The sequence below is a fragment of the Balaenoptera acutorostrata genome, chromosome 6, assembly GCF_949987535.1.
Source record: "Balaenoptera acutorostrata chromosome 6, mBalAcu1.1, whole genome shotgun sequence".
Lineage (NCBI taxonomy): Eukaryota > Metazoa > Chordata > Mammalia > Artiodactyla > Balaenopteridae > Balaenoptera > Balaenoptera acutorostrata.
The window spans coordinates 75,019,887-75,047,241 of NC_080069.1; the positions used below are offsets into that span (position 1 = coordinate 75,019,887).

General features: G+C 44.6%; 1 protein-coding gene across 4 annotated transcripts in view; it reads left to right on the forward strand.

The window, feature by feature from the left end:
- ENTREP1 (endosomal transmembrane epsin interactor 1) overlaps positions 1 to 19,338 on the forward strand; it is a 61,216-nt gene extending 41,878 nt beyond the window's left edge. For 3 of the 4 annotated variants that reach the window (XM_057548956.1, XM_057548957.1, XM_007182242.2), the window contains 8 exons: positions 2,599 to 2,727; positions 4,240 to 4,347; positions 4,483 to 4,616; positions 10,980 to 11,109; positions 11,282 to 11,360; positions 12,675 to 12,827; positions 15,453 to 15,745; positions 18,465 to 19,338. In XM_057548956.1, coding sequence (XP_057404939.1) covers positions 2,599 to 2,727; positions 4,240 to 4,347; positions 4,483 to 4,616; positions 10,980 to 11,109; positions 11,282 to 11,360; positions 12,675 to 12,827; positions 15,453 to 15,745; positions 18,465 to 18,668 — 1,230 coding nt within the window. In that variant the 3' untranslated portion in view covers positions 18,669 to 19,338. Of the gene's footprint in view, positions 1 to 2,598; positions 2,728 to 4,239; positions 4,348 to 4,482; positions 4,617 to 10,979; positions 11,110 to 11,281; positions 11,361 to 12,674; positions 12,828 to 15,452; positions 15,746 to 16,712; positions 16,789 to 18,464 lie in introns of all 4 variants that reach the window. The other variant, XM_057548958.1, reaches the window with a different exon arrangement.
- The last annotated feature ends 8,017 nt before the right edge of the window (positions 19,339 to 27,355 follow it).

The window sequence follows — 27,355 nt, forward strand, 5'->3', positions numbered from 1 at the left end:
GGTGTAAGGATATTATTAACTATGGAAGAGCAGCCAAGAGAAAGTCAGCGATCCCTGAGGGGAAAGAATAGTTCCCACCTGCCTAGGGAAGTCCTGTCTGAATGGCCACAGTAGTTTTCCTTTAGAAGCCAAGAATCTAGATATTAGCAGCAGGATGTACCTTCAAAAATGTGAGACAATGAAAGAAAAATTCAGATAGAAACAGCCTTGTGCCTTTGTGTGTGGAGTCGTGGATCTAGGTGTGGGGCCGTTGCTGAGATAACAATCTCTGTGGACAAACCAGGAAAAGACAGAAACCAAAGTGGTTGTGAATTGATAGATTATGGAGGCCATCGAGGTAACTCTAGTTGTAATTCTTTGTATCAGAGGCAAAATTTATATAAAATCTGGGCATCAGTGTTTATTTTAGTAATGCATCCCTTTCAACATGATTTAAGGACAAGGAATAAAAAATGTTCTAGGATTCATGGAATTCTGGAAGAGGCAAAACTAATCTATATGGAAAAAATATCCAAACAGTGGTTGTCTCTTTGGAGGGTATGGGCAGGGATCAATAGGAAGGGACATGAAGGAATTTTCTCTGGTGATGGTATGTTCTGTATGTTGTTAAGGGTTTGGGTTACAGAGATGTATGCATGGCTCTAAATTCCTTGAGTGGTATGCTTATGATTTGTGTATGTAAATTGCAGTTCAAAAGAAAACATGGAAGCAACCTAAGTGTCCATCATCGGATGAATGGATAAAGAAGATGTGGCACATATATACAATGGAATATTACTCAGCCATAAAAAGAAATGAAATGGAGGTATTTGTAGTGAGGTGGATGGAGTTAGAGTCTGTCATACAGAGTGAAGTAAGTCAGAAAGAGAAAAACAAATACAGTATGCTAACACATATATATGGAATCTAAGGAAAAAAAAAAAAGGTCATGAAGAACCTAGTGGCAAGACGGGAATAAAGACACAGACCTACTAGAGAATGGAATTGAGGATATGGGGAGGGGGAGGGGTAAGATGTGACAGGGTGAGAGAGTGGCATGGGCATATATACACTACCAAATGTAAAATAGATAGCTAGTGGGAAGCAGCCGCATAGCACAGGGAGATCAGCTCGATGCTTTGTGACCACCTAGAGGGGTGGGATAGGGAGGGTGGGAGGGAGGGAGATGCAAGAGGGAAGAGATATGGGAACATATGTATATGTATAACTGATTCACTTTGTTATAAAGCAGAAACTAACACACCATTGTAAAGCAATTATACTCCAATAAAGATGTTTAAAAAAAAAAAAGAAAGAAAAAGAAAACCAAACCAAAAATTGTGTAATCCAGTGGTACAAATTTTTCCCTTTGGCTTCCTAGTCAACTTATATTAGAAGGAACTAAGTTTCCTCCTAATATGGAAAATACCATGAAATTTTCCATATGACTAGAGGGTAAGAATCTTAATTCAATGAGAAAAAAGGCTTTTTTTTTTCTGTTAAGCAACAAAAGCATTGTAAATGTTCAGTCATTCTTAAAGATTCCTGAAGAATTTTGCAGCTAGTGAAGTCAAAGCTGCCTATTTAATTTAACAAGTATGAAAGAGGTGTGGCCTTTCTTTTTAGCCAAAATAGAATAGCCAACTTTAACAGCTCAAGCTGCAGAGCAAGTAAGAATGAACCTTTGCTCCCAAATTATGGGTCTTATTAGCCCAAATCAGCTAGTACATATGTTCCCAACCTGACTCAACGGAAACTTGGAAAAGTGACCCAAAGTTTGCAAAGCATCTCACTAAAAATATATGAGATTACTCATCAGTAATGGTATCACTTCAAATAGAGAAAAGAAAACTTCTACTAGAATCTATGAACACACTGAAGATGTGAACTAAGAGATCTGCTTAAGCCTACATGGTTTAGGGCTACTGTTCACCAAATATACCTTGTGCTTCTTCCAGGCACATGGTAGATTGAACTTCCTTGCCCTCTTGGATTAAGTGGAGCCATGTGATTTACTTTGGAAGTGAAATTGAGCTCATGTGATGAGTGTCATTTCCAAGAGGAAGATTTAAGCTAGGGTGACCAGATTTAGCAAGTGAAAACACAGGACACCAAATTAATTTGAATTTCATTCAAATAGAGTAATAGTTTTTTACTATAAACATATCTCATGCAATATTTGGGACATACTGACCCTAAGGAATGACCTGTTTATCTGAATTCAAATTTAACTGAGTGTCCTACCTTTTACCTTGTAAACCTGCTTTAAGTGCCAATGTGCAATTCATCATGTGCTCTCCATGTCTCTAGCATAGTGACTCTCAATCCTCAGATAGTGGATGCTCTATCAACTTCGGTCCCTAAGGAATATGATGAGCAAAGCCCTCTGCTGACCTGCAGTGGACATGTAGCATAGTCAAGAAATAACCTTGGTTGATTAAGCCACTGAAATTTTGGGGCTGGTTGTTACCACAGCATACCCTAGGCTGTCCTGACTCACGTAGACGTTGCCTGACACTGAACCCTGCCATATCTCATTCTGTAGGATTGGTGTTCCATGGTGTGGCCTGTGTATTTTTACTTAATAATTAAATTGTTGTTCTGCCTTTTCCCCTTAAGGTGGACTTAGGTGAAGGCAAGATTTGCTTCTGTTGTGAAGAATTTCAACCAGCCAAATGCACAGACAAAGAAAATGCCTTGAAACTCTTCCCAGTTCAGCCTTGTAGTGCTGTTCACCTTCTACTCAAGGTATCTGGAATAGATTCCACCTCCCACCAGTAACTACACCACAGAGACCCCAAGGAAGGCAAAGCTCCCTGAAATATTCCTCCTCTTTTACCTCCTTCAAATAATCCTGCTAAAAGCAGATATGAGAGACTCCTTATCAGTGACCTAGAGACAGAATTGAGAACCCAGAGATTATTGTGTTTCTCTTAAGTTATGAATGGATAGCTTCTTTGTGCTCAAGAATTACAAGCTAGTAAAAAATGTAAAGGAGCCTAAATGCATACACATGTATATGTGTATGTATGTGAATTTACATATACATATACATGCACACATATGCACACATACACACCCATGATGTAGCTACACATATAAGATGTAGTTTTAGCAGAACCTCTAAAGTCCATGCCCATTTGTTATTGTTCTAATGCTCCTTTGTTGGCTTAAATGAATCCTGTAGGCTGTTGAGTGCTGCCGTTCTAAAACACATAGACTAAGGAGATGTATTGGCCAGAAAATACAAGAGAAATTCAAGACACTACCTCTTGTTTAATAGGCCGCAACTACACTAAGCAAAAGAGATGAAAAACAAATGATACCAGCTGAAGAGAAATACAAAATTAACCTTTATTAGGGAATTGGATAAAAATCATGTCCTGACTTCAGGTCTGTTAGCCCAGTGAGTGACAAGCTCAGTTGGTGAACCCTGAGATATTAGCTTTTGGATGGTCCATCACTGATGGCTTTCTTTAGATCTTTGTTTTGGGTTTATTTTCTTGTGGGGAAGAGGAGTCTCTAAGCAAAGAGAGAGAAGCTGTCAGCTCTCTGAGTTTTGGAGGATGTGAAAATGGCCTTCTTTCTTTGGCTTCTGGATTTTTGGTAGCTGAGTCACTCCCAAACTTTCTGAGCCAGGACTTTGCTTGGGGAAAGCCCCGCTAAGCAGCCAGGACTGTGGCAACAGCAACTTTTGGAATTGGCTTTGCTGCTATTTTGAGACATGTGTTTAGAGGAGACAAGCCCTGTTGACACTCGGGCCAGCCTGCCCCCTGTGTTGTCCTCTTTGGGTGCCTGGGCCAGCTCTGCCAGTGGCTCCTGAAATAGAATCAGTGGCCACGGAATTAAGCAGTGTGCTGTCCTGGTGGAAGTCTGTGGGAGGGGGGAGGTTGGGATTTGCTATCACTGGGGATACCGACTTCAGAAGAGAAATTCAGTACTTTCCTGGAAGGGATATTTCCAGACAGGATTCTGATGCAAAAAGAAATATGGTAATACCAGGTCTGCCCGGGACAGGAAGCTTCTAAGATAAGTTTTTTAAAATTAAGAAGTACACACTATTGCATGACAGTGTTAATAATAACCAGCGTTTGTTTGGCACCTAGCATGAGCCGAACACCATCTAAGTCGTTTACATGCATTTTCTCATGGGAATTGTCTTCCTTGGGGCAGTATTATTATTATTTTTTAAAGTTTTTATGTTGCATTCTGGTCCTCAGTTTTGAGGTACTCAGGTGCGTCATTGTTTCCTGGTTCCAGAAAGTCCTTTTCGCCCTATGTGCCTTGAATGCCCTGACGACCACCGTCTGCTTGGTAGCAGCTGCCCTTCGCTACCTTCAGATCTTTGCAGCCAGAAGATCCTGCATCGTAAGTCCACGCAAGGTGGCAGGGTGTCTGTGACTCCACCGATCCCACCCTCGGACCTTTTTGTGTCATCCGTTGCTTTTCTCCCCGAGCCTTTGTAGTGAAGGCTGTTGACTAACCGAGGTGCTGTTTAATTAGGATGAATCCCAGATTTCTGTGGAAGAAGTGGAGGAACACAGACGCATCCCAGACCCTGAAGACTTTGTGCCGCCAGTGCCTCCCCCTTCCTATTTCGCCACGTTTTACTCATGCACACCCCGGACGAACCGCAGGTATCCTCCCTACATACCCCTGCCCAGGTCTCTGGGCTGCTCTCAGTTTTGAGGCCCAAGGGTCTCCAGAACTCACAGCATGGGCTCTGACTTCTCTCCAAAATCTAGACATCGTATTATTTTCCAGGATCGTCCGGTTTTTCTCTCTCTTTTTTGGTCTGACAAATTGCATGAAACCAAAGAAAAGTCAAACCTTGACCTAAGGATATAGTTTTTCAATTTCAATTAGCTTCTTAAGAAAACTGACACCCAGTGAGATAACTGCTGTAATTTGACATGATTGAAAACTGCTGTTGCCCTGGAAACGCTCTCACTCGGGCCAAATCGATATTCATTGTAAACCATCAGTAGGTCCTCAAATCATGAAATTCTTCCCAGCCATTAAAAAAAGATTAATTATTAATTACATCTCCTTGGTCTAGAAAAAAAATAGATACCGTGTTTATTCTCCTTTTTCAAATTCTAGCTCGAAATTTGATCGTCTGTTTCTTAAATCTCAGAAATCATCATTTGTAGAATGAAGCGCTGCATGCATTCATTTGGTTGTTAGCCACTTCTAGAATTGTACCGTTCTGAAGAATGACTTCATTTATTCATTCAACAAACATTTAGTCCATCCTCTGCTGCTTACTAGTCACTGTGCTGGGTTATTGGAATTCAAAATGAGTCATACCAACTTCCTCCCCCTATCAAGGAGCTCACAGTCTAGGTCATTAAAAATGAGTGTTGAAAGGATCACAGCAGTACTCAAAAGGGAGATTCTGAGTGCAAGAGGAGGACTACTTAACCTAGACTGGTGAGTGGGCTGCAGAGGGCTTGAAGGAAGAGTCAGCTGGTCAGGGTTGGCTTCCAGGATGAAGTGATGATCTTAGTCCGAATTTAAAGGCTAAAGCAACCCTACATTTAAACTTCTAAAAAGCAAATCTCTGAATTCTACAAGAAAGACTAGTGTCTTTCCCTTGCTGTTGAGAGGGCCTGGAATTTCTACTTTTTAACCCTGAGGTACCTGTGGAGAGCTGTCAAACAAATTTGGTGTCAGGCTTGGGGTTTTTGGAAATCCATTTGCTAGTGCTCACGGCAGCCGCATGTCATTTTGAAAGGGGTCATCAGTGGGAGCTCCCACCCAGACACTGTGAATGTTCTTTTCAATGGGTTATCTTCCTGACTTGTCCCTCAGAATCGTATCTAAACCCCACTCTAGCCCCTCCCCTGCCCACCCACCTCGGCGGAAATAAGAGATGACCACAAATCTGGAAGGGACGTCAGCTGGCTGGACAGAGGGCCTGGGGGACAGCTCAGCCTCCCTGTTGTACAGAGACTGGTGGGCTGGAATTTCGAAGCTTCAGGGGCCAGGATGGCTTCACTAGTCTTTTAGGAAATGAGCCAAGAATTACAGAGGCCAGGGGGACATAGCAACAAAACACATATTCTTTGTGTACCATAGGACACGTTTGCTAAAAACGTAGCCCAGTCTCAGGCTGTCTGCAGAGTGCACATTGAAGGACAGTAAACGTGCCTGTTACTTCATGGCTGGGGAGAGAAATGCCCTCTTCAAGAAGAGTTCCTTGGCTCTGTGAGGGTGTGGGTGAGCACTTGGTTGACCTAAGAGGAGGCAACAGACATTTAATTTCATGCTGTGGCAGAAAGGGAAAGTAACTCATGTGGGTTGAGAAGTAGTGCTGACCTGTGGGATCCCCCGCCCTTCTTCCCTCTTTCCTTTCTCTTCTCTGCACCTCCATAGTCATGCTTATCCCTGTGGGTCTTTGAGGATCTGGGTGCATCCCTGGAGTAGCCCCTCTGAGCTCTGAGCCAGCCCCTGGCCAAATCTGAGTTGGAAGAAGACAGACAAGCTTTTCATCAAGGGCTCTACCAACCAGAACTTCCCAGAGGAACATGGGGGAGGGGGTTATGCAGAACACCCTTGAGAGAAAAAGAATGCTTGGCCTAAAGTATATACCTGGAGCACTAGCTCATATCTCCATTGGGCAAATAGCCTCATTTTCTAAAATTCTACCAATATCTGAGTGCAGCCCACTTTCTTTTTTTTTTTTAACATTTTATGTATATTTTTAAAATTGTAGTTGATTTACAATATTATATTAGTTTCAGGTGTACAACATAGTGATTCAATATTTTTATAGTTATATTCCATTTAAAGTTATTACAAAACAATGGCTATATTTCTCTGTGCTGTACAATATTTTGTGTTGCTTATCTATTTTATACATAGTGGTTTGTGTCTCTTAATCCCATGCCCCTGTCTCCCCCCCGCCCCTTGCCCACTCTCCTTTTTTAAATGGCTAAATTTATTCACCTTTAGATACATATTCTATCAGAGATATTTTTAAATTTGACTGACTTTGCTAGATTCTCAGTATAAATCAACATCAGAGACACTAGCTGTTTAACCCCAATTGGTAATTTTCTTTCTTATAAGCAGGCAGGCAAGAATATTAACAGATGTTTTCATTAATATTTCCACAATCAGTTATGTTAAGAGTTTTCACGCAATACAGGCTCCCCTTTTCCTGTAAGATATTAGGACCTCTCAGAAGAGGTTTATTTATTTAACTTCTATAAATACAACCATTTCATGCATTGGTATCTCCTTGAAAAAGGGCTTCTCAAGTTACTCTCATAAATAGAAGCCTGATTGCAGTCAAGGCTTCTATCCAAAGATGGTTGTCTACTTTGTGAATCAATTTGTAAGTACAGGAGGGGGCTGTGTACCCCATCTCCTCTACTCCAGGGAGTCCCCCAGTCTCAGAAATTGGCTTGAGCCAGGAGTCAAAAAGGAAAGTCTCCAACCTATTTCGTGAATGTGGACCTGGTTATACTGTGGGGATGTTACCTGCTAGAGAAAACTGAAGATGAGCGCATGGGAGCCAGGTTGACCTGGGCATTCCTTAAAGGTGAAAGCAACAAGGCCCACCCAATTCCTTTACAAATGAACTTCAAAACCCAAACTCAAGTGGAGCTGAGTTTGTTGCCCTGGACTCTTGCTTGACTCTGTGCTCAGCTGTTGGGCTGGGTGACCCTGCCTCACTCCCCACTCCCACACCCCTACCAACATGTGCCCCATGGAAGGGCCAAGCTTTCTCAGCACACAGAGGAGGATCGTTCTTTGGTCAAGGTCATATTAGTTGCTCCATCAGCCTCGGATAAGTTCTCAGGGCCTATTTGTAGCATCAAAGCAGAACGTATTTTGCATGATCTGTTTGGGTTTCCTGTTCATCTTCAGATCTCATGGGCATGAATCAGCGAAGGTTTCCTAGAGACTTTGGGATGAATTTGAATAAGCCCAGGCTCTGGAGTCTCTTAAAAGGGTCACCTTGGGTGGATCTCTTACCATTTCTGAGCCTCAGTTTCCTCATTCACTTGCCTTGTCACGTGACTCCTGAGAGGATTGCTATGAGATAATGGGCTAAAAAGATCTTTCTAAAAACAAAAGCTTAGACAGTGCTCTACCATTGTTAGTTGCATGGTTTCAGGTGTTCTTGGCATGTTTCTTACTCTTAAGAAACATTTAGCCCTTAATCTTACCCCTACCTTATCAGGCAACAGTTTTCTAAAGACACTCATTTTCAGTAAAAGTTAGATCACCTTTCCCAGATATAACAGGGTTTTGATTTCAGCCACCATAATCCATTTCGCTTAGCAGTGGTCTCAGTCTTGGCTGTGCCTTGGAACCGCCTGGGAGCACTGACAGCATACAGATACCTGGGCCCCACCACAGGCAACTAGGGCAGAGCTTCTAGAGGTAAGGCCTGGGCCATGCCCAGTTTAGGAACCCTCCTGGGTGATTCTCCTCTATAGCTGGGTTGAGTACCATAAGGGATCACGAACAAAACCTGTAGCAAACAGACCTATTTCCCTCCATGGGTCCTTATTTACCCAAAAGCGGTACAAATAAGGAAAAGTTGCTTAATAGGAAAGGAACTTTCCTTCTACATCAACTCTAGCAGCATCTTCCATCTAAATGAGGTTTTGCTGGTCATTGTAATAACCACCATAGAAGCCATTCATTTTGCAGCCAATTTAGATAAAGTGTACCCCCTTTCTCCCCCCAGTTTTCCTTCTTGAAGAGATTCTGTAGTAGTTTGGGATCTAAAGTGGAGCCCGTTCCTCCCACTTCTTGGCCCTAAGCAAGCCCTCTCTCTTCTACAGGAACACACAGATAGCCAGTGGGTTGGGAACATGAAATATACAGCACCAGAGCTAACGAGCAAAGCTGGGGGATGAACTTCCCAGGCAAGGGCACTGCAGTGAAGAAACGCATGGGGAGTTGGGTGAGGGGGGACAGGCAAGGGTTTGTAAGTGCCAGAAAGATGCTCACAGAATTATGCTAATTAGGGATTAAAGATTGGCCCTCTGGAGCCGGAGGAAGGAGTGCATAGGTCTCAGTGAGTAAAACAAGTTGCCTTGTTCATTGGTCAGGAAAATCTTCAAAGTCAGGTCCACGAAGGCTCTGTATTCCTGGAGTCACTTGGTGTTTATAGTTCTTAAACAGCTTCAGCTGGAATGGAGAGCTGGCGTGAAACCCGTGGGCAAGTCCTCCTCTAAGGGACAAGAATATCCCTTTCTTGATGACTTTACCAGAACCCCTCCCAGCCAGGCTAGGGAGGGACCATTCCTGCAGGTGCCTCTCCTCAGATGTGCTCAGCCTGCACACATCCCTGCCTGGAGTGTCAGCACATGACCTTCTCCTTCCCTCTGAGGTCAAGCACGAGCTGAGAGTCTTGTTTATGAATAAAGATGCAGGAAAAAAGGGGAGCACTTTCTCACTTTTTCATTCAGGCTGTAGGAGTCTCATCCTTCTAAATCCCAGAATTCCAGAAGTTTTATTGTTAGGAAGACAGAATATCACATCTTTTTCAATTTTTTTCTTCCACCAATTGCATTTTTGTAAATGGGCACAAATGAAACAAGCATAAATGCAGAGAGCACCTTTCTAAAACAAAACAAAACAAAAGCAGTCCCTTGTAGGCAGCTGGCCCCAGAATTTGTCTTTTCATCAATCTCCTTTAGTTTATGTCCATTTTTGCATTTCAAGAACAAATGTTAAACTTTTGCTATTATCTTTTTTTTCATTCTCCAACACTTCATGGCCTGAGTACAGTTATTTATGGTCTTCTGTGTATTTTTTAAATTGTGATATAATTGACATATAACATTGTATTAGTTACAGGTAAACAAGTAATGATTTAACGCTTGTATATATTGTAAAATGATCACCACAATAAATCTAGTTAACCCATCACTACATATAGTTACAAGATTTTTCTTTTCTTGTGATGAGAACTTGTACGACCTACTCTCTTAACAACTTTCAAATACACCATGCAGTATTATTAACCATAGTCACCATGCCATGCATTACATCCCCAGGACTTATCTGCATGTATTTTATAACTGGAAGTTTTGTCATAAGGTACAAACTTTCACGTATTTTTAACTGGCGTTTTCAAATTTAGGTTCTTTGTTATCTAGATAATTTGTGTGTGTGTGTAACCTTCTGTGAATGCGTGTGGAAAATCTTGTGGGTTTTTTGTTTTTATTTTTTGCTATCAAAGGTCTCTCACCCACAGGCCAACAGCCACAGCTACAGCAAGCGCTCCATCAGTGTTTGTTGAATGACCACCTTTAGGAAGAGGCACTCTGTGATTCCTCCTGCAGCATTGCTGCTTTGTCTCTGAGCTGTGATGTTGTTCACTTTTTTTTGAAAAATGTATTCATTATTTCAAACATTTATTTAACAAATAGTGAGTTTCTACCATGAATCAGACATGAGGGAAACCCAGGCAAGAAACTTTTGTCATGTACTAATGTAACAAATAATTGAGTTTCCCTGAATCCTTAGTTGTTGTTTTTTTTTATTGAGGTAAAATTCACATAACATGAAATTAACCTTTTGAAAGTGTACAATTCAGTGGCATTTAGTACATTCACAATATGGTGCAACCATCACTTCCGTCTAGTTCTAAAGCATTTTCCTCACCTCCAAGGAGACCCCCGTACCCATTAAGTGGTCACTCCCCGTTCCCCCCTTTCCCCAAGCCCCTGTGCAACCACTAATTCGCTTTCTGTCTCTTGTGGATTGTTGTTTGCTTTTTGAGTAGCAAATTTAAAAGGAATGATGGTATTGCATTTTCTATGTTGTCACTTGCCTAAGAATCCTGGGCACTCCATCAGAGAGCAGCTTAGGTTATTCCCCTGCTCCTGGACCAGGAGGTTGTAGCATGGAGCGGCGAGTGATTTTCCCCATTGTCAGTGGATAACCCTCTAGAGGTAAAGGCCAGTATGCTAGAGCCTCTACCATCAGATGGCCAGACATGCTTCCTGATGCCAGGATGCTCTTCCTAGGATGGTTGGTCCTGATGTTATACCACTGCCGCATATCTACGGAGCGCGAATCAAAGGCGTGGAAGTGTTCTGTCCCCTGGAACCCCCGCCTCCCTATGAAGCTGTGGTGAGCCAGACGGACCAGCAGCAGGTACTGTCCATAGAGTTTCTCTTTGGTACATTGACGGCAAGTAGGAAAAGCAGCCACACAGAGAGCGGGGTGGGGAAGGGACCATGCCCTGTAGATCTTTTCAGGTTCACTCCAGTCCAGATGATGGTTGAGTTGAATATCAACAGACAACCCTCTTTTTTCCCTGTTGCAGGGATCTTCATTCCAAATGCCAGAAGGATCAGAAGCTGCCACCAGCCCTTTGGAACCGATCTGCATGCCAGTGACTCAAGGTAATAAATACATTATTGCTGCCCAAACTCATGATTCAATAGACTAAAAATGGTAAAATAATCATCTGTACGATATTTTGTTGGAGGTCAAATAATCTTGGAGCAAATGGTTCAAGCTATATCCTTTCTTCTGAGTATAAAAATATTATCAACTCTTAGGGCTTACAAGTAGGAAATAATATGTGAACAGAAATAAAGATATCTTTAGAATCTTTTATTAATAACCAGACTTTTCAGAAATGGATTACAGAGTTTAATTTGGTTTTCCTGTGTTTTCTGATCTAAGATTTTTTTTTCTCCTGTTAAAATAAGATAAGCTCTTGTAAAGGCACAAAAAGAGTTTTACCTATTGCAGAGTGATCTGCTCATTTATAACCAAGGACCCAGGTCATACTGCCTTCACATGTACTGAATGCTGATTTGCAATCCTGCATTAAATACTAGAGTCAGTTTACAGTTATCCTTGTAACGTAAGGGAACATTGTTACCGCTTTCTCTCTTTGGAGAGGTTTTAAATGGCCCAGAGAACTGTCCACCGGACAAAATTGCAAATGGTGATAAATAATGGATCAACTTTCAGCTATTTTAGGTGGAGGTAATTTTTCAGCAGCACCATTTAGAATGGGTTTCTGCTCTGTTCACCTTCCATCTTAAGTAGAATTATGCAGCAGGGTTCTGTTTCCTAAGCATGTTTTTAATTCTTCCATTTCTCAAAAAAGTTTCCCAAACCACGAGTCAGGCTCACAAATGATGGGACTTTATTTTCCTGAACAGCAGTCATCCAATTCCAGACTGGTTTGACTGATTCATTTAGTGGCCACTGGCTCTTTAGCTTGGCTTTCCGGGAGTTTCCCAGCCCAGCCCGCAGACACACCCTCTGCCTGCATTTGGCCTGCAGCCCCAGGCCAGCCACCCCACCTGTACTGGTATTACCTTCCACCTAATCAAGGTCAGCCTGAGTTGTCAGAAAGGGTAAAACGGCTAGGACCTTTCCGGTGCTGCACCAGGCTGCTCCCCTGGAGAACACGCTAAGCACCTTTAGGCATTTTAGCATGGCTTCTTCTTCTGCTCCTGGATTTAAAGCTTTTTGTTTGTTTGTTTTAGGTGTGGAGGGGTAGTTTGAGGAGGCAGCATTTCCCACGGTGCTGCAAGATAAAAGCTTACTGGGCCCACAGCCTAAGCAAATATTATGAACTGTATTACCCTTGTCCCAGAAGGTTTGGGCTCACAGGTGTTTCCTGCCCAACATTTTGAAGGCGCCAGCTGAACAGAAATGATTTCTGTTTCTCCTCTTTAAAAAAAAAAAAAAATCAGGTGGGGACATTCCTAACACACCTGGAGAAGAAAGCGCATCCATGTCAACTCCCAGCTCCAGCCAGCTACGTCCGGCGAGGAGCTGGAGAGCCCTCCAGCCCCTGAGGACAAGATCCAAGAGTGACCCTGTGCTTCATCATTCTGCAGAGAGAGGTGATGTCATTTCCCAAGTTCTTCGCAGGGCGCTGTGCTTGTTTGCCTATAGGTGCCGAGTGGCTCTGGCCACCCAAGGCCCTGTGGTTCAAGAGAGAGCTTGGAGGGAGCTAACAGGTCTTGGGAAAATCAGGTATTCTGCGTGCACGTTAAGGATAGACATCTACCATGTCTTTTAAGGCTGGTAAGAATTTTTCTTGTCAAGTCACTGTCATCAGAAGCGTTTGGTTGCACGTGATACTGTGCTGGGTACCACACGAAGAAGGTAGTGCAAACCTAGTTCTGATTCCTAGATGCTCACAGTCGTGTGAGAATGAACATTCTCTCTCCAGGAAAAAGTCAAAGGGGTGTATTTTTTACCCCCTCTTCTGTAATTTAACACTAGTTATCTTTTTACTGTGTATAAGTAGATTGGATTATTTAAATCTGACCTTGCTTTAAGAACTTTGGATAGATCGAAGCTCTCACACTCCATCTCTCTCCCTTTCTGTTTTGAGTTTGTTTGTGTATAGATGTTATTTGAATAATTTTAAATTTTAATAGTTACAATTTTTTTATAAGGTACTATGTACAGTGTCTTTGTTATAGTATTTATAATTCTCACTGCAATTTCTTATTATTTTTTTAAATTAATTAATTTATTTATTTAATTTTGGCTGTGTTGGGTCTTCGTTTCTGTGCAAGGGTTTTCTCTAGTTGTGGCAAGCAGGGACCACTCTTCATCGTGGTGCGCGGGCCTCTCACTATCGTGGCCTCTCTTGTTGCGGACCACAGGCTCCAGACGCGCAGGCTCAGTAGTTGTGGCTCACAGGCCCAGTTGCTCCGCGGCATGTGAGATCTTCCCAGACCAGGGCTCGAACCCATGTCCCCCTGCATTGGCAGGCAGATTCCCAACCACTGTGCCACCAGGGAAGCCCCACAATTTTTTTGATTAAAAAAAATTTTAAACTGAAAATGACATTGAATCTTCTTTTCTGAATATATGACTGCCTGAACATCTTCAAATACCTCTTCCTTGTAGAGAATTGTAAAAAATAGAGGAAATAAAGGAAGAAAATGAAAGTCTGTAATCCCACCAGCACAGGCTTCTTTCGGTGACCTGTTCTAACAAGTTGCCTATGCTGTCTTCAAGCTCTGTGCAAACACAGCTTTGCAAACCCTCTGGTCCTGCTCCGTCCCAGGCCCCATGTCACCTCCTAGTTGTATTCTGTCCCCCTGACAGCCTGTGTTGTTTGCTACAGCTCTGGACTGACCGTGTGGGAGCCAGAGGGAACACTCCTCTTGTCTCTCCAGCGGCTTCTGAGCGGGGAGGAGTCCTGCCTGGGACTGACCGCCCTCTGGCCCCTCAGCTCCCCGGACCTGTCTTCACCGTGGGGTCCTCTGCCCCACCTGGCAAGCTGAGGACTCGGGATGGCCACCTGCAGCTTCCACAGGAACTTGGCTGTCTACACAGCTTAACGAGATCTTTCCAGAACCCGCTCCCCTTCTGCAGCGCTGTAGGGGCAAGGAAGACACGTGTTTACCCGTTGGAGCCCTCTGCTGTGGAAGGGACCAGGTCGCCTTCAAGTGACAGTGGAGTCCCTGACTCTGTCCTCACACATGAGTGTCGGTAGTGAGTGTTCCCCGAAGAGTCAGGTTCTCTGTGATGTGCACGTGGCAGCCGAGGAAGACGGCTGCCAACCCCTGTTTAGAACTCCTCATGCCTGCCTTTCTCCAGAGGAAAAGGAATGCTCCCCTTCCTCCACCTGTTTTCCTACCCCCTGCCTCCCTTCTTCCTTGAATATCTAAATTCCTGCTTGTCAGACCTTCACAGACTGAAATCTCCAGTGTCGTGTACACTGAAGGCTGCTGGCTGGCTTATGAACATGTGGAGACCAGGCCTGATTTCACTTCACCCATCTGCCAGTGCAGTAATGTTCTGCCAGTCCTTATACCCTTGCTGAAGTAGTAGTTGTGGAAATTAGCCTGTGGTGGATTTCCCAGGCCCTCTGTTGACTTCCAGAATGACGTGTACTTTTTCTGCACTAGATTTCTCTTTCTGTAATAGTCAGCCCTAGCGCCACCTCCCAGCCATGGTGTGACATCGATACTATAAGTCAGTACAGTGCCCCTGAGGATGTTTAGGACAAAGGTACAGTCAATGTGAGCAGAGCATTCCATTCATCCCACAAGTCTCGTCTCTCCTCAGTTCCTCTCTTCCAGTGGCTTCTTCATCCTCTCCCCGGAACATTCTTCCATCAGTCAACCGTGTTTTTTCTGCCTGCCCAAACCATCCCTATATATTGGTGATCACCCCATGAAACCATTGCTCCATCATGATTTGCATTCTGGATGCTCTTCTCTGTCATCTGTCTCTACCTTGATTGTTGTGTTTTATGTGGCACAATAAAATATCTGGGGGACGTGTGCTATTGAAATTACACTTCATGGAATAAGCTCGTGTCATAGTTGTTGGGTTTTTGTTTTTTTTTTTTCCTCCTGCAAGAGGAAAAGCAAGATGTGCATGGCCGTCAGCATTTGTCACATGTTTTCCACATGAAGTTTCGTGGTTTGTGCTGTTTCAGGTACAGATGTGTGTTCACGGGGCTTGGCCAAAAGGTACGTGTTGTTTGTCTCTGCCCACAGCCGTCCCCGTGCTCAGCTGTGAAGCCGCGACTCAGACTGAGGGAAGACCAGACCTGGCTGCGGTGACCTTGAGAAGAGGGTTGAGATCTCGAGCTTTGAGATGCAGACCGAGGTCTTTAATAGATTACAGATCTTACATGGACACCAAGCTGCTGGTGGCGAGGTTCCTGGAGCAGTCCTCCTGCAGCATGACCCCGGACATCCATGAACTTGTAGAAAACATTAAATCTGTTTTGAAGTCCGATGAGGAGCACATGGAGGAAGCCATCACAAGTGCCAGTTTTCTAGAACAGGTAGTTTTATTATTAATATCAGGCATGAATCAGATGACTTGTTTCCATAACAGCTGAAGCTGCTTCTCTGGTTTCCTGTCAAAGGCACAGAAAGTTCATGGTCACTGTATCAAGGGGAATGGGGTTAAGAGGTCTGGGGAAGGAGAGGAGGAAGTTGCGTGCTTTCTTTTCACATGTGGTGACTTTGCCACAGCCTTCTTGGCCCAAGAGAAGAGACACTGATTTTTCCGAGATATGGAAGCATGCTTGGAAAAAGAAAAGGGAGCAGCTCAGGGATGAAAGCAAGGGCTATGGGCAGTGTGGAGTACATTTAACATTCCATTTCCTAAGTTGAACGTTTCCCTTGATCTGGCATGTTTTTTCAGCCCTTCGACAATGATGGACATACGTGAATTTTAATCTGGCGAGATTCTGGGAGCCGTTCACGTTCCCATGAAATGTTTGGCAAGATTAGCTAAGCTGATAGACTTAAAGGAACAAACATCTTTTCCTTTCCATTTATTAAAAAAAACACGGCAATCCCCAAACAAGTAGCCTGTGAAAAGATAAAACTGGGCACGTAAATATTCCATTTGCGTGTCAGGTTTCTCATCTTTAAAGTGAAGAGTTGGACTAAGTGGTCTCTACATCCATATCTCTGAGTGAATGGAATTTCCCTCTGATGAGGTGGGTCGCAGCTTTCCTCACCCACCTCTTTCAAAAGCAGTGTTTACCTTTTGGGTGTTTGCTCTGTAGCTCCACGTCTGTGGGGCGGCCTTTGGAGACCTCAGTATACAGTGGCTCATAGGTGTTACTTGGCTGTGCCTGTGGGTATTACGTGCCCATCAAATACTTCTTGCGTTGAGTTGGCCTGATTCTCAGGGTCATCGCCAGATACTGGATCCTAGGTACGTTTTTCAGGCAGATTGAACAAATCCCCATCTCACTTTCCTTTCTGTTCCCCTTCGCACCTGCTGACCTCTTACAGAAGCCAGAAGCCAGATTCTGTCCCATCCCTCAGGGGATCGTGGGGAGCAGAACAGTCTGATTACTCGTGTGAAGAGGTACATGAACCATGGGCCCTTTTGTTGTTTGCTTTCTAAAAAAGTGGTCAACCAGTAGTCCTAGGTCAGGCTCCAGTTGGTAACCTGTGTAGGAGAGAGATTTACACGCACATGTCCCTGGTCTCCTCCAGATGTCATTCCCTGCCTCCTTCCCTCTGTTCACCCCAATTGCCTGATAAACAGAAGCAAGTATTTGGAGCTGCCAAGTTCTGGTGAGGTAAGAGCTGGAGCATCTGCAGAGCTGTTGGTCTGGACCTTCTGTAAAGTCTTGCTTGATGGAAAATAGCTTTGGGGAAAAAGAACAAGCACTTATAGTTCAACAGATGCTATCACTATAAATGTTTGCTAGGTCTTTGTGCACAGACTGGATCAAAGTTCAAGTACAGGGATTGTTGCAGTAGACTCTGGGCCATCTGCCGGGGCTTCCAGAACTGGATCCCAGTGGTGAGGTATCATAATGCCACACCATCCCCCAGACAGAAGGAGGCAGGGACAAGGGCAAGGGAGCTTTTATTTCTGACTCTACCCAGCTTTGCACATTTTCACCTTCTCTAGTATTATTGGCATGTGTTCTTATATCCATTTTAATTTTTTACCAATATCAAAACCGCTTGTCCTAACTTACCATGTAATAACAGTAGACATCTATGAATGTTGGAATTTTCTTCTTACTCAGGAAACAAAGACAGCCTTAAAGACAAATATAATAACAAAGTGTTAGAAAAATTTCATGTCCCATCTTTTGGGGGGATTAACCTTTTAATGACCTTAAATTCTCAGAATGGTGGAAACTAAACAAAAAGACATCCCAGTGATTGTTCTGTGATGTTAGATGGTAATGAAGCACTTGAGTTTTTCCCAACGTGCTAATAGCAATATAGGTCATACAGACATGACTGTGTAATTTTAAAAACTGTATGTACACAGCAGTTCTCCTCTTATCAATCTCAGTTGGATTGGGGATTGCCCATTTTTGCTGTTATGTGATATATTTAAAGTTATGTATGTGCTGCATTGCAAAATAGATCTAGCAGTAGAAACATTCTTAACAGCTTTTACAAATAAATTAGCCTAGTCTTTATGTTGTTTATCATGTTTTTTTTTTTAATTGAAGAGTTATCAGATCAATTAGAAGCATCATTAGTTTTAGCTGACATTTTATAACTTAAGCAGACCGGTGGTTATACAATTTTCAAGTATATCTGGATCACCTGAGTTCTTGTTAAAAATACGGATGCCCAAGCCCCGTTCCAGATTCCCATGTCAGAATTGCTAGGGGGGAGCAGGGCATCTACTTTTCTGACAGGCTCCCCTCCCCTCTCGTGATGTGCAGACCCAGTGAGAATCACTGGCTTAGACCACAGGGAAATTGGGAAAAAAGTGATGAGAAGAATGTAAAATATAAAGCAGGAAATTGCAATACACAAATAGTTAAGCATGGTAGGTCTACAGCTGAAACAATAGAAAATTTGGGGTATTTCTTAGGAACTTCAGAAAAGAGCCAACATGTTAAGAGACTCTCTGGAATTCCAAGTGGGTTCCATCTTGGGAAAACACCCTTTTTTCTTTCCCAAGGCAACTAAACTAAATATTACATGGATAAATGTAGGAGGCAGGTCTGAGGACCACATCTGGTGAAGCTTAACCTCTTTGTCACCCTGTTTATTCTCCCAAAGATCATGGCCCCGATGCAGCCCAGCACTTCCAGGGCCCTCATGCTGCCCTCGAGGAGACAGCCTGGCCTGCTGCACCTGCGGAGCTGCGGAGATCTGAGCACCTTTGTCCCCGCGGGGAGGCCGAGAGCGGAGAGGAGGCCCCGGCGAGCGGAGGCTGAGAGGCCACACAGCCTCATTGGCGTCATCCGAGAGACTGTCCTGTGAAGCTGCGGGGCCCGGGCTCCTGAGGAGCAGGAAAAAAGATGGGCCCTGGAAGGCACTCAGGGCCTCTGAGGGGATGGATCCCCTTCCTAACCCTGTAGTTTCCTGGCTGGGAGTAGGGGTCCCCCTCTGGGTACTCCTCAGAAAGGGGGGGCACTCTGGAGAACATTTATTCCCGCTCTTTGGCTCCCCTCTCTGCCGGCCAAGGGCACTCGAGGGGGAATGACAAGTTATTCCGGACCCATTTGGCTTTTGGATGCCCGAGTTGGAGGCCATGAATGAAGCTGCATCTCCTTCTCTGCCCGGGTCTGCCCTGCTGTGGGCGGAAACGGCTCAGGATTCTGTGCCCGCCGCACCCCTCGCGGCTCCCTTCCTCACTGAGTTCTTTCCCTGGCTGGAAGGGCAGATCTGCTGGGTGGCTATTTATTTGCTGCCAAGTGAGAGTGGAACTGGCACGGAAGCAGGATGATTAACCCTGATATACTGCGATGGTCAAGCCTCATGTTAGGTCACTTTCCAATCACACTCTCTTTAGGAAAAACAGGAAACTTGTTTGGTGACAAATTTTATTGAAAGACATTTAGGGAGAGAATTCTTGTTGATGCCATTTATTCATGCTTGCAAAACTAGAGACAGCGAAGGCAGAACTGAGAATAAAAGTGTTTACCTTGGACTTCCGGGCTCACTGTGCAACATTTGTTTATGCGTAGGTGGCCAGGCCTTACAATGGGTTTGGAACTTGCAACAGTGGTGGCCAGGGGGTCAGGTCCGGGCAGGCCGCCAAAGCAGCTTAATCTCAAAAGCATCCAAGCCCCACGGATAACAATGCATCCTTCACCCATTCAGTCAGTGCTTGGCTTCACTGAGCTGCCTTCTCGTGGGGTCATGAGCAATAAATCAGTAAAGTGATTACAGATTGAGGATTAGTGCTAAGGAGGATGGGGCCATTAGAGAGGGCTTCTTTGAGGAAATGACATTTGAACTGGACTGGACTTTGAGGGTCAGGGAAGAGTGTTCCAGGCAGAGGGAACGGCCAGTGCAAGGACCGCGGTAACTGCAGCCCCGAGCGAGGGGAGAGGTGAGAGGAGCCTCAGGCTGGACTTTTTTGCTAACAATGAGATATGATGGAAGAGTTTGCAACAGAAGAGTGCAGATTTAATTATGTTTCAGATGATCATGATGCCACGTGGGGACTAGTTTAGGTCAGGATATGGGATAAAGTGGCAGTGAGGTGCTTAACAAAGAGGCTGGCTGTCCTTGTCGGGTACCGCCTGGGCTCTGGGTACTGTGCTGGGGGCTTGACAGTCTCATGTCACCCTCACAACAGCCTAAGAGGTGGAAGCTGTGATTGTCCCCATTTTAAAGATGAGGAAAATGAGGTTCAGTGACTTGCCCAAGATCACTCGCAAGTTAAGCGCTAGAGATGCCATTCTCACCCAAGCCGCCCATCTCCAGAAAGCATTCCATTCCTCGACCTCCCAAATAGTAGCAGTTGGCCATTTCATGTTTCTGTGAGAAAGTGGTTGCTGAGACTTCTAGCTTGGTTTGTGGAAGCACAGACTTCCCCAGCGCCAAGACAACAAACAAGGCCAGAGTGGGAATTGGGGTGAGGGTCAGGGCACTGAGCAAAGAAGAGGGGAAAGACTGGAGGCATGGAGCTGGGGTGCAAAGTGGGCTGTGGAAGTAGAGCTGGAAATGAGGGAGAGATGGGGGGCTGTGAACAGGCTGGGGTCTGGCCCAGTTTCCTGGGGTGGGCTGTGTTTATGAAGGAGGTTTATAGAGGCTTCCCAGAATGACAGTTTCTCCGTTCCCATCGGCTTGTGCCCAGGCACTGAACTCCCCATGCAAGTGAGCAGTCTTTCCTAGAAGCCCTCGCTGTCAGCACCATAGCTGCCCACTGGGGCCTGGCCCACTTCCCTGGGGCAACCCCTGCCCTCTTTGAGGGTCTCCGCTGTGTTGCAAGCCCCACGCCTCCCCAGGCTCGCTGTCGCTGTAGACTGCCCAGGTAGCTCTGTCTGGTTGTCCTCCTTTACTGCTGTTTACTTTCCCCAGCCTAGTGTCTCCAGGTGTGGCCCAGGAGTGCTCACCCACCGATTTGCTGCTCCCCCATGGCCAACGAGAGAAGGACTGCCTTACCCCTCTCAGCGTGGCTGGCCTCTCTCACCTTTCTAGGCTTATGTGTTTTTCCCACTTCGGGAGAACACCCCTTTCTATCTTCCTTCTGAAGTCCTTACCACTCACCTCTGCCTGCCACCATCGACCTCCCCAGATACCTGGAAGGCTCAGGGAAGGTAGGTGAGGGCTGCCCGTATGGACAGTGTCTGCTTATAGCCTTAGGGGAACAATCACAGGGGTGGTCCCTGCCATCCTGAAGAAAGGGGAATGGCCAGCAACAACCAGAAGAGGAAAGGGGAACACAGAGACTGAGGGCATCACCTGCTGCCTATCAGCAGGAAGTGAAGACCTATCTCAGCTTTGAAGAATTGCCCCTCAGCCTGGGGAGAGTCCCATGTATTTCCATGGTCTGAAGGTATTGGTGAACTCAGGTAACTGACTTTTGTCTTCAAGGAATATTAAAGTAAAAAATATATATTATATATTACAATATATATTTGCCCTGGGAGGGAACTTAGAGGCCACGCAATTCATCTCCCTATTAGTTTGCTGGGTGTAATATACTTTTAAAAATTATTTATTGTATTTTTATTCTTATTTATTTTTAATTTTTAAAAATTGTTTAATTTTACTTTTTTATTGAAGTATAGTTGATTTACAATGTTGTGTTAATTTCAGGTGTATAGAAAAACGATTGTTATAGATTTTTTTTTTTTTTTAAGATTTTTTTCTGTTGTGGACCATTTTTAAAGTCTTTGTTGAATCTGTTACAATATTGCTTCTGTTTTATGTTTCGGTTTTTTGGCCGCGAGGCATGTGGGATCTTAGCTCCCCAACCAGGGATTGAACCCGCACCCCCTGCATTGGAATGTGAAGTGTTAACCACTGGACCGCCAGGGAAGTCTCCTTTATTTATTTATTTATTTATTTATTCTTTTTTAGATTCTTTTCCCTTTTAGGTTATTATAAAATAGTATAGTTCCCTGTAATATATTATAAAATACATAGGCATTAATAATGTGCTATTTATGTGTGTGTATAACTAACTGAATGTACCAGGGAGGGCAGCTCTTTTGCACTTTGAGCACCTTAAGAATCCAGTCCAGACGTGGTAACAAAACATCTCAAAGGTACTTATCAAAATTACACCAGAAGGTTGATTAATTGGCATGAGAGGTGTTTGGAATACGTTTTCACTGGGGAAGTAAGTGATGTTCGAGATCTTGCTAGCTAGAAGCACTGGACAGTCAGTGTTACCTCTGCAGCGGTGCAGAGTGAGAGGCTGGTCCCCACTTCAGGAGACTGTCGTGGCATGGAGCAGGACACAGCCTGCTCCTCCAGAATGCTGTTGTCTCTGCCTCAACCTTTCACGCAAGTTGTGTGTCCCAGTGTCCTCAGACAGAGCAAGACTTGCCCAAGCTTACAAGCTGTTCCGTGCAGACTTGCCAGTGAGCGTTTGTGTCTGGCTGCCAGAATTTCCCCAAGACTTGCTTTCTTTGGAATGTCCCAACAAACAGTGAGGGTTAGGGAAGGGGTCCATGACCCCTAACTGCCTGAGGTTGCCCATATTTACCGAAAGAATCAGCATGTGCTGAACAGCCACATTTGCTAGGTCTGGTCACTCTACCCCTTCAGTTTGCAGATGGGGAAACTGAGGCAGAGAGCTAAATACAGAGCAGCAGCAGGAGACCAGTGCTTCCGGCTCCTGGACTAGGGCTGTTGGTGCAGGTCAGAGCTTCTCAAACTATTTGGGATGAAGAATCAGTTTTTTCCCCTCCAATCTGTCACAGACCAAAAACTTTTGTAAACTATAACAAACTGACTAAAAGCTATCTTAGCTCAAGCTGCTAAACAGCATACTGTAGACTGGGTGGCTTAAACAACAGAATTATTTATTTCTCACGGTACTGGAAGCTGGGAAATCCAAGATCAAAGTGCTGGAAGATTCAGCATCTGGTGAGAACAGTCACCTTCCTGGCTTGCAGACAGCCACCTTCTTGCTGTGTCCTCACGTGGTGGAGAGAGAGGGCTCTGGTCTCTTCATCTTCTTAAAGGGCACTAATCCCATCATGGGAGCTTCACCCTCATGACCTCATCTAAACCCAGTCATTTGCCAAAGGTCCCACACTCAAAAACCATCACACTGGGGATTAAGGCTTCAACATATGGATTTTCAGGGGACATAAACATTCAGTCCATAGCACTGATTTGCCAGGAAAAAGAAATAACCGTAATATAAAAAAAGACAGGAGCTTCCCTGGTGGCGCAGTGGTTGAGAGTCTGCCTGCCAGTGCAGGGGACACGGGTTCGAGCCCTGGTCTGGGAAGATCCCACATGCCGCGGAGCAGCTAAGCCCGTGAGCCACAACTACCGAGTCTGCGCGTCTGGAGCCCGTGCTCCGCAATAGGAGAGGCCGCGACAGTGAAAGACCCACTCACCGCGATGAAGAGTGGCCCCCGCTCACCGCAACTGGAGAAAGCCCTCGCACAGAAACGAAGACCCAACACAGCCATAAATAAATAAATAAATAAATTTATTAAAAAAAGACATACAAAATACAACCCATCCCAACCTTGTATTAAATAAACTTTATTTTTAAGAGCAGTTTTAGGTTCACAGCCAAATTGAGTGTTCTCATAGACCTCCTGCCCCCACACAAGCACAGTCTTCTCCACAGTCAACATCCCTCACCAGAGTGGTACATGCGTCATAATCCAACCTACACTGATGCATCATTATCACCCCAAATCCATAGTTTACACAAGGGTTCACTCTCGCTGTTGTATATTCTGTGGGTTTTAACAAATGAATAATGACATGTATCTACCATTATAATATTATACAGAATAGTTTCTCTGCCCTAAACATCCTCAGTGCTCCCCCAATTCATCCCTCCCTCCCTGCAACCCCTGGCAACCACTCGTCCTTTTACTGCCTCCATAGTTTTGCCTTTTCCAAAATGTCATATAGTTGGAGCACACAGCAGAGAGCTTCTTCCGATTGGCTTCTTGCACTTAGTCTATATGCATTTGTTTCCTCCATATCTTTCGGTGGCTCAGTGGCTCATTCAACCCCATTATTAAATTATTAGATTCAACAGTCATAATAGAACTCTACCCAGTTAACATTTCAAAACACCCTCACTCTGAACTTGCTCTTGTTAGGGACCAGGAACAAAGAGTTCTTGGCTCATGTGCAGCCCACACTTGAGTGGTTCTGGTTGGGGTTCTCACTCTAGCCTGAGTTTCCCAGTTCTGTGTGATTCTGTGTGGACATTGATGGAGGGGGAGGGATTAATGGACTGGGAAGGGGAGGGCAGGAAGACACCCTTCCCTCTGCACCCAAGTGTCTCCAAGGGTGCCTGACAGCTAAGGCTCCCCTCACAGAGAAGCCCACACCGAGAAGGTCTCAGGCTTTGGTGAATCCCTCAGGATTAGGAAGAACTGGCAGAGGAAAGGGGCAGCTGTTGCCTCCACCCAGCAGGAGAGGAATTGGGGAAGCAGAATAAAGGAATGCATCTCCACCTCCCCCCAGGCACGGCTGGATGCAGAAGAGACCAACGAAGGGGGGGCGAGGCTAGGGGCCTGGACAAGGGCATCTTTGTTTACATGGTTTTCATCTCTGGGGTTCTGCAAGGGAAGCCAAGTCTGGGGCCAGAAGGTACCACATTTCTTCCATTTCTCTCTCTCTCTGCAGGAGCTTTCATCCTGTCATTCATTCAGCTGGTATTTATTGAGCTATGGAGTAGCAGGCAGTGAGCCAGGTGCTGAGGAGAGAATGCTGAGTGGTGAGAGGGGGACAGACCAATAATAATAATAATAAATGCAAAGTTACATTTCTCCTGACTGCTTCTGATAGCGCTCTGAGGGACTGTTCCAAAGAGGTAAGGGAGGGGCCAGGGTATATATGAGTTTTTGTTGAAAAAAACATGTAGTACAACATCAAAAGATTACTACTGACTGATCACAAAAAAACAGACATCTCAAGGTAATGATTTTAGTGTTTTTCTATGTGTGAGAAGATGCAAAGTTCTGGGCTCGTTGACAGTATTCCTTAGATATGCATCTTAACTATCTAGAGCTAGTATCCTGTTTTCCTCCACCCTGAATTCTCCTCAGTGCTCACAATTAGGGGCGGCTGCAGTGACTGATGGCTTGACCACGGGCAACATTCTTTGTTCACTGAAATGGCAGGCAACATTTTTTTTTGGTCTGCAGAACTATGGGAAGGTAAAGGAAACACCACTGCAACCCACGGGAATTGAAACATTAACACCAGTGTATCACTGCAAAATAGTAATCATGACTAACATTTATTATGAGCCCTTCCAGAGCTATCTTACTAGCAGGTAATCTTCACAATAACCTTCATAATTCACCAGTGTATGGTCAGGCCACCCAAGATGGCTGTTCTCTTGCTCTCTGTATAACCCCTGCTTGCCCAGTGCCTGCTTCACCTATACTCCACTCACCTGACTGACCTTTTTACATACTCGCCCCAGGCCCCAGCTGGGGATTGTTCTTATCCAGGGGGCAGTGAGGGGCGTGCCCTCTGCCGGTTTCCCTGGTAACCAATGAGCGCACCTGCTGGCAGTTCCCCTATAACTAGCGATCTCCCTCCCCACCCGGGAGCGCAGTCCGCTTCCGTCCTGCTCGCTGTTGGCCGCACACGGTGGGGTGTCGCTCCAGGACCTTGCTCCAGACAAGTAAGCTCCCCCGTCGGTTAAACCATTGATGTCTCTGTCGCTGACTCCGGGCTCTTTCTTCGGTCTTGAAGCTGGGCTAGTACAGGCCTTGTAGGCCTGCGGGGTGCAGCCCATTAATTGGAGGAGCAGCCAGGAGACCGAGGAAGCTCCTGTGAGCGCCGAGATGTCGGGAAATACAGGACAGGGAATGGAATGTTGCAAGGGCCGTCCACTAACTCTTGTGGCCCAGAAATTCCAGGGGTGATCCTGAAAGTTGCGGGGGACGCCCCAGGGTGGCCGTCCACCAGTGTGTGGGGCTTGTGGTGGCTCTCCTTGCGGAATGGGGGCTGCCAAGAGATCTGGAGAACAATGGCCCCTAATGGCTCTGCTATTGCATCCAAGTGAGCCTTTTGTAATTGGCTTAAGTAATTGGCTCCTCTCTAGAAGAAACTGGTATTTCTCTTCTTGTGCCTTTGAGATGTAAATGACTTACTCGGCTCTCAGGAACTTTAATCACCTGTGATCTCTAAGAGTGAAGGGGAAAAAAAGAGCTTTTAGGTAAACTCTACAGGAATAATTATGTTTTGGGAATGTCTATCTAAAATAATCTCTCCAGATTTTGGAAACTTGAAACTAAGTTTTTGTTTTTGTTTTTTAATTGACTTATAATTTACAATGTTGTGTTAGTTTCAGGTGTACAGCAAAGTGATTCAGTTATACATATATACATTTTTTAAAGATTCTTATATAGGTTATCACAGAATTTTGAGTAGAGTTCCCTGAGCTGTACAGTAGGTCCTTGTTGGTTATCCATCTTATACATAGTAGTGCCTGTGTGTTCATCCCAAGCTCCTGAATTATCCCTCCCCTCCACATTTCAGCTTTGGTAACCATAAGTTTGTTCCCAATATCTGTAAGTCTGTTTCTGTTTTATAAATAAGTTCATTTGTATCTTTTTTTTTTTTTTAAGATTTAATTTTATTTTTGGCTGTGTTGGGTTTTCGTTGCTATGCGCAGGCTTTCTCTAGTTGTGGCGAGTGGGGGTTACTCTTCTTTGTGGTGCTCTGGCTTCTCCTTATGGTGGCTTCTCTTGTTGCGGAGCACGGGCTCTAGGTGCGCGGGCTTCAGTAGCTGTGTTGCCCCGCAGCATGTGGGATCTTAGTTCCCTGATCAGGGCTCGAACCCATGTCCCCTGCATTGGCAAGCAGATTCTTAACCACTGCGCCGCAGGGAAGCCCTGTATCATTTTTTTTAGATTTCACATATGAGTGTTATCATGTGATATTTGTCTTTCTCTGCCTGACTTACTTCACTTACTGTGATGATCTCTAGGTCCACCCATGTTGCTGCAGATGGTATTATTTCATTTTTTTTATGGCTGAGTAATATTCCATTGTATATATGTACCACTTCTTCTTTATCCATTTCTCTGTTAATGGACATTTAGATTGCTTCCATATATTGGCTATTGTAAATAGTGCTACAATGAACATTGGGGTGCATGTATCCTTTCGGATTATGGTTTTCTCTGGATATATGCCCAGGAATGGGATTGCTGGGTCATATGGTAGTTCTATTTTTAGTTTTTTAAGGACCCTCCATACTGTTCTCCATAGTGGCTGCACCAGTTTACATTCCCACCAACAGTGTAGGAGGGTTCCCTTTTCTCCACACCCTCTCCAGCATTTATTATTTGTAGATTTTTTGATGATGGCCATTCTGACTGGTGTGAGGTGATACCTCATTGTAGTTTTGATTTGCATTTCTCTGATAATTAGTGCTGTTGAGGATCTTTTTATGTGCTTTTTAACCATCTGTATGTCTTCTTTGGAGAAATGTCTATTTAGATCTGCCCATTTTTGATTGGGTTGCTTTTTTTTCTTTTTTGACA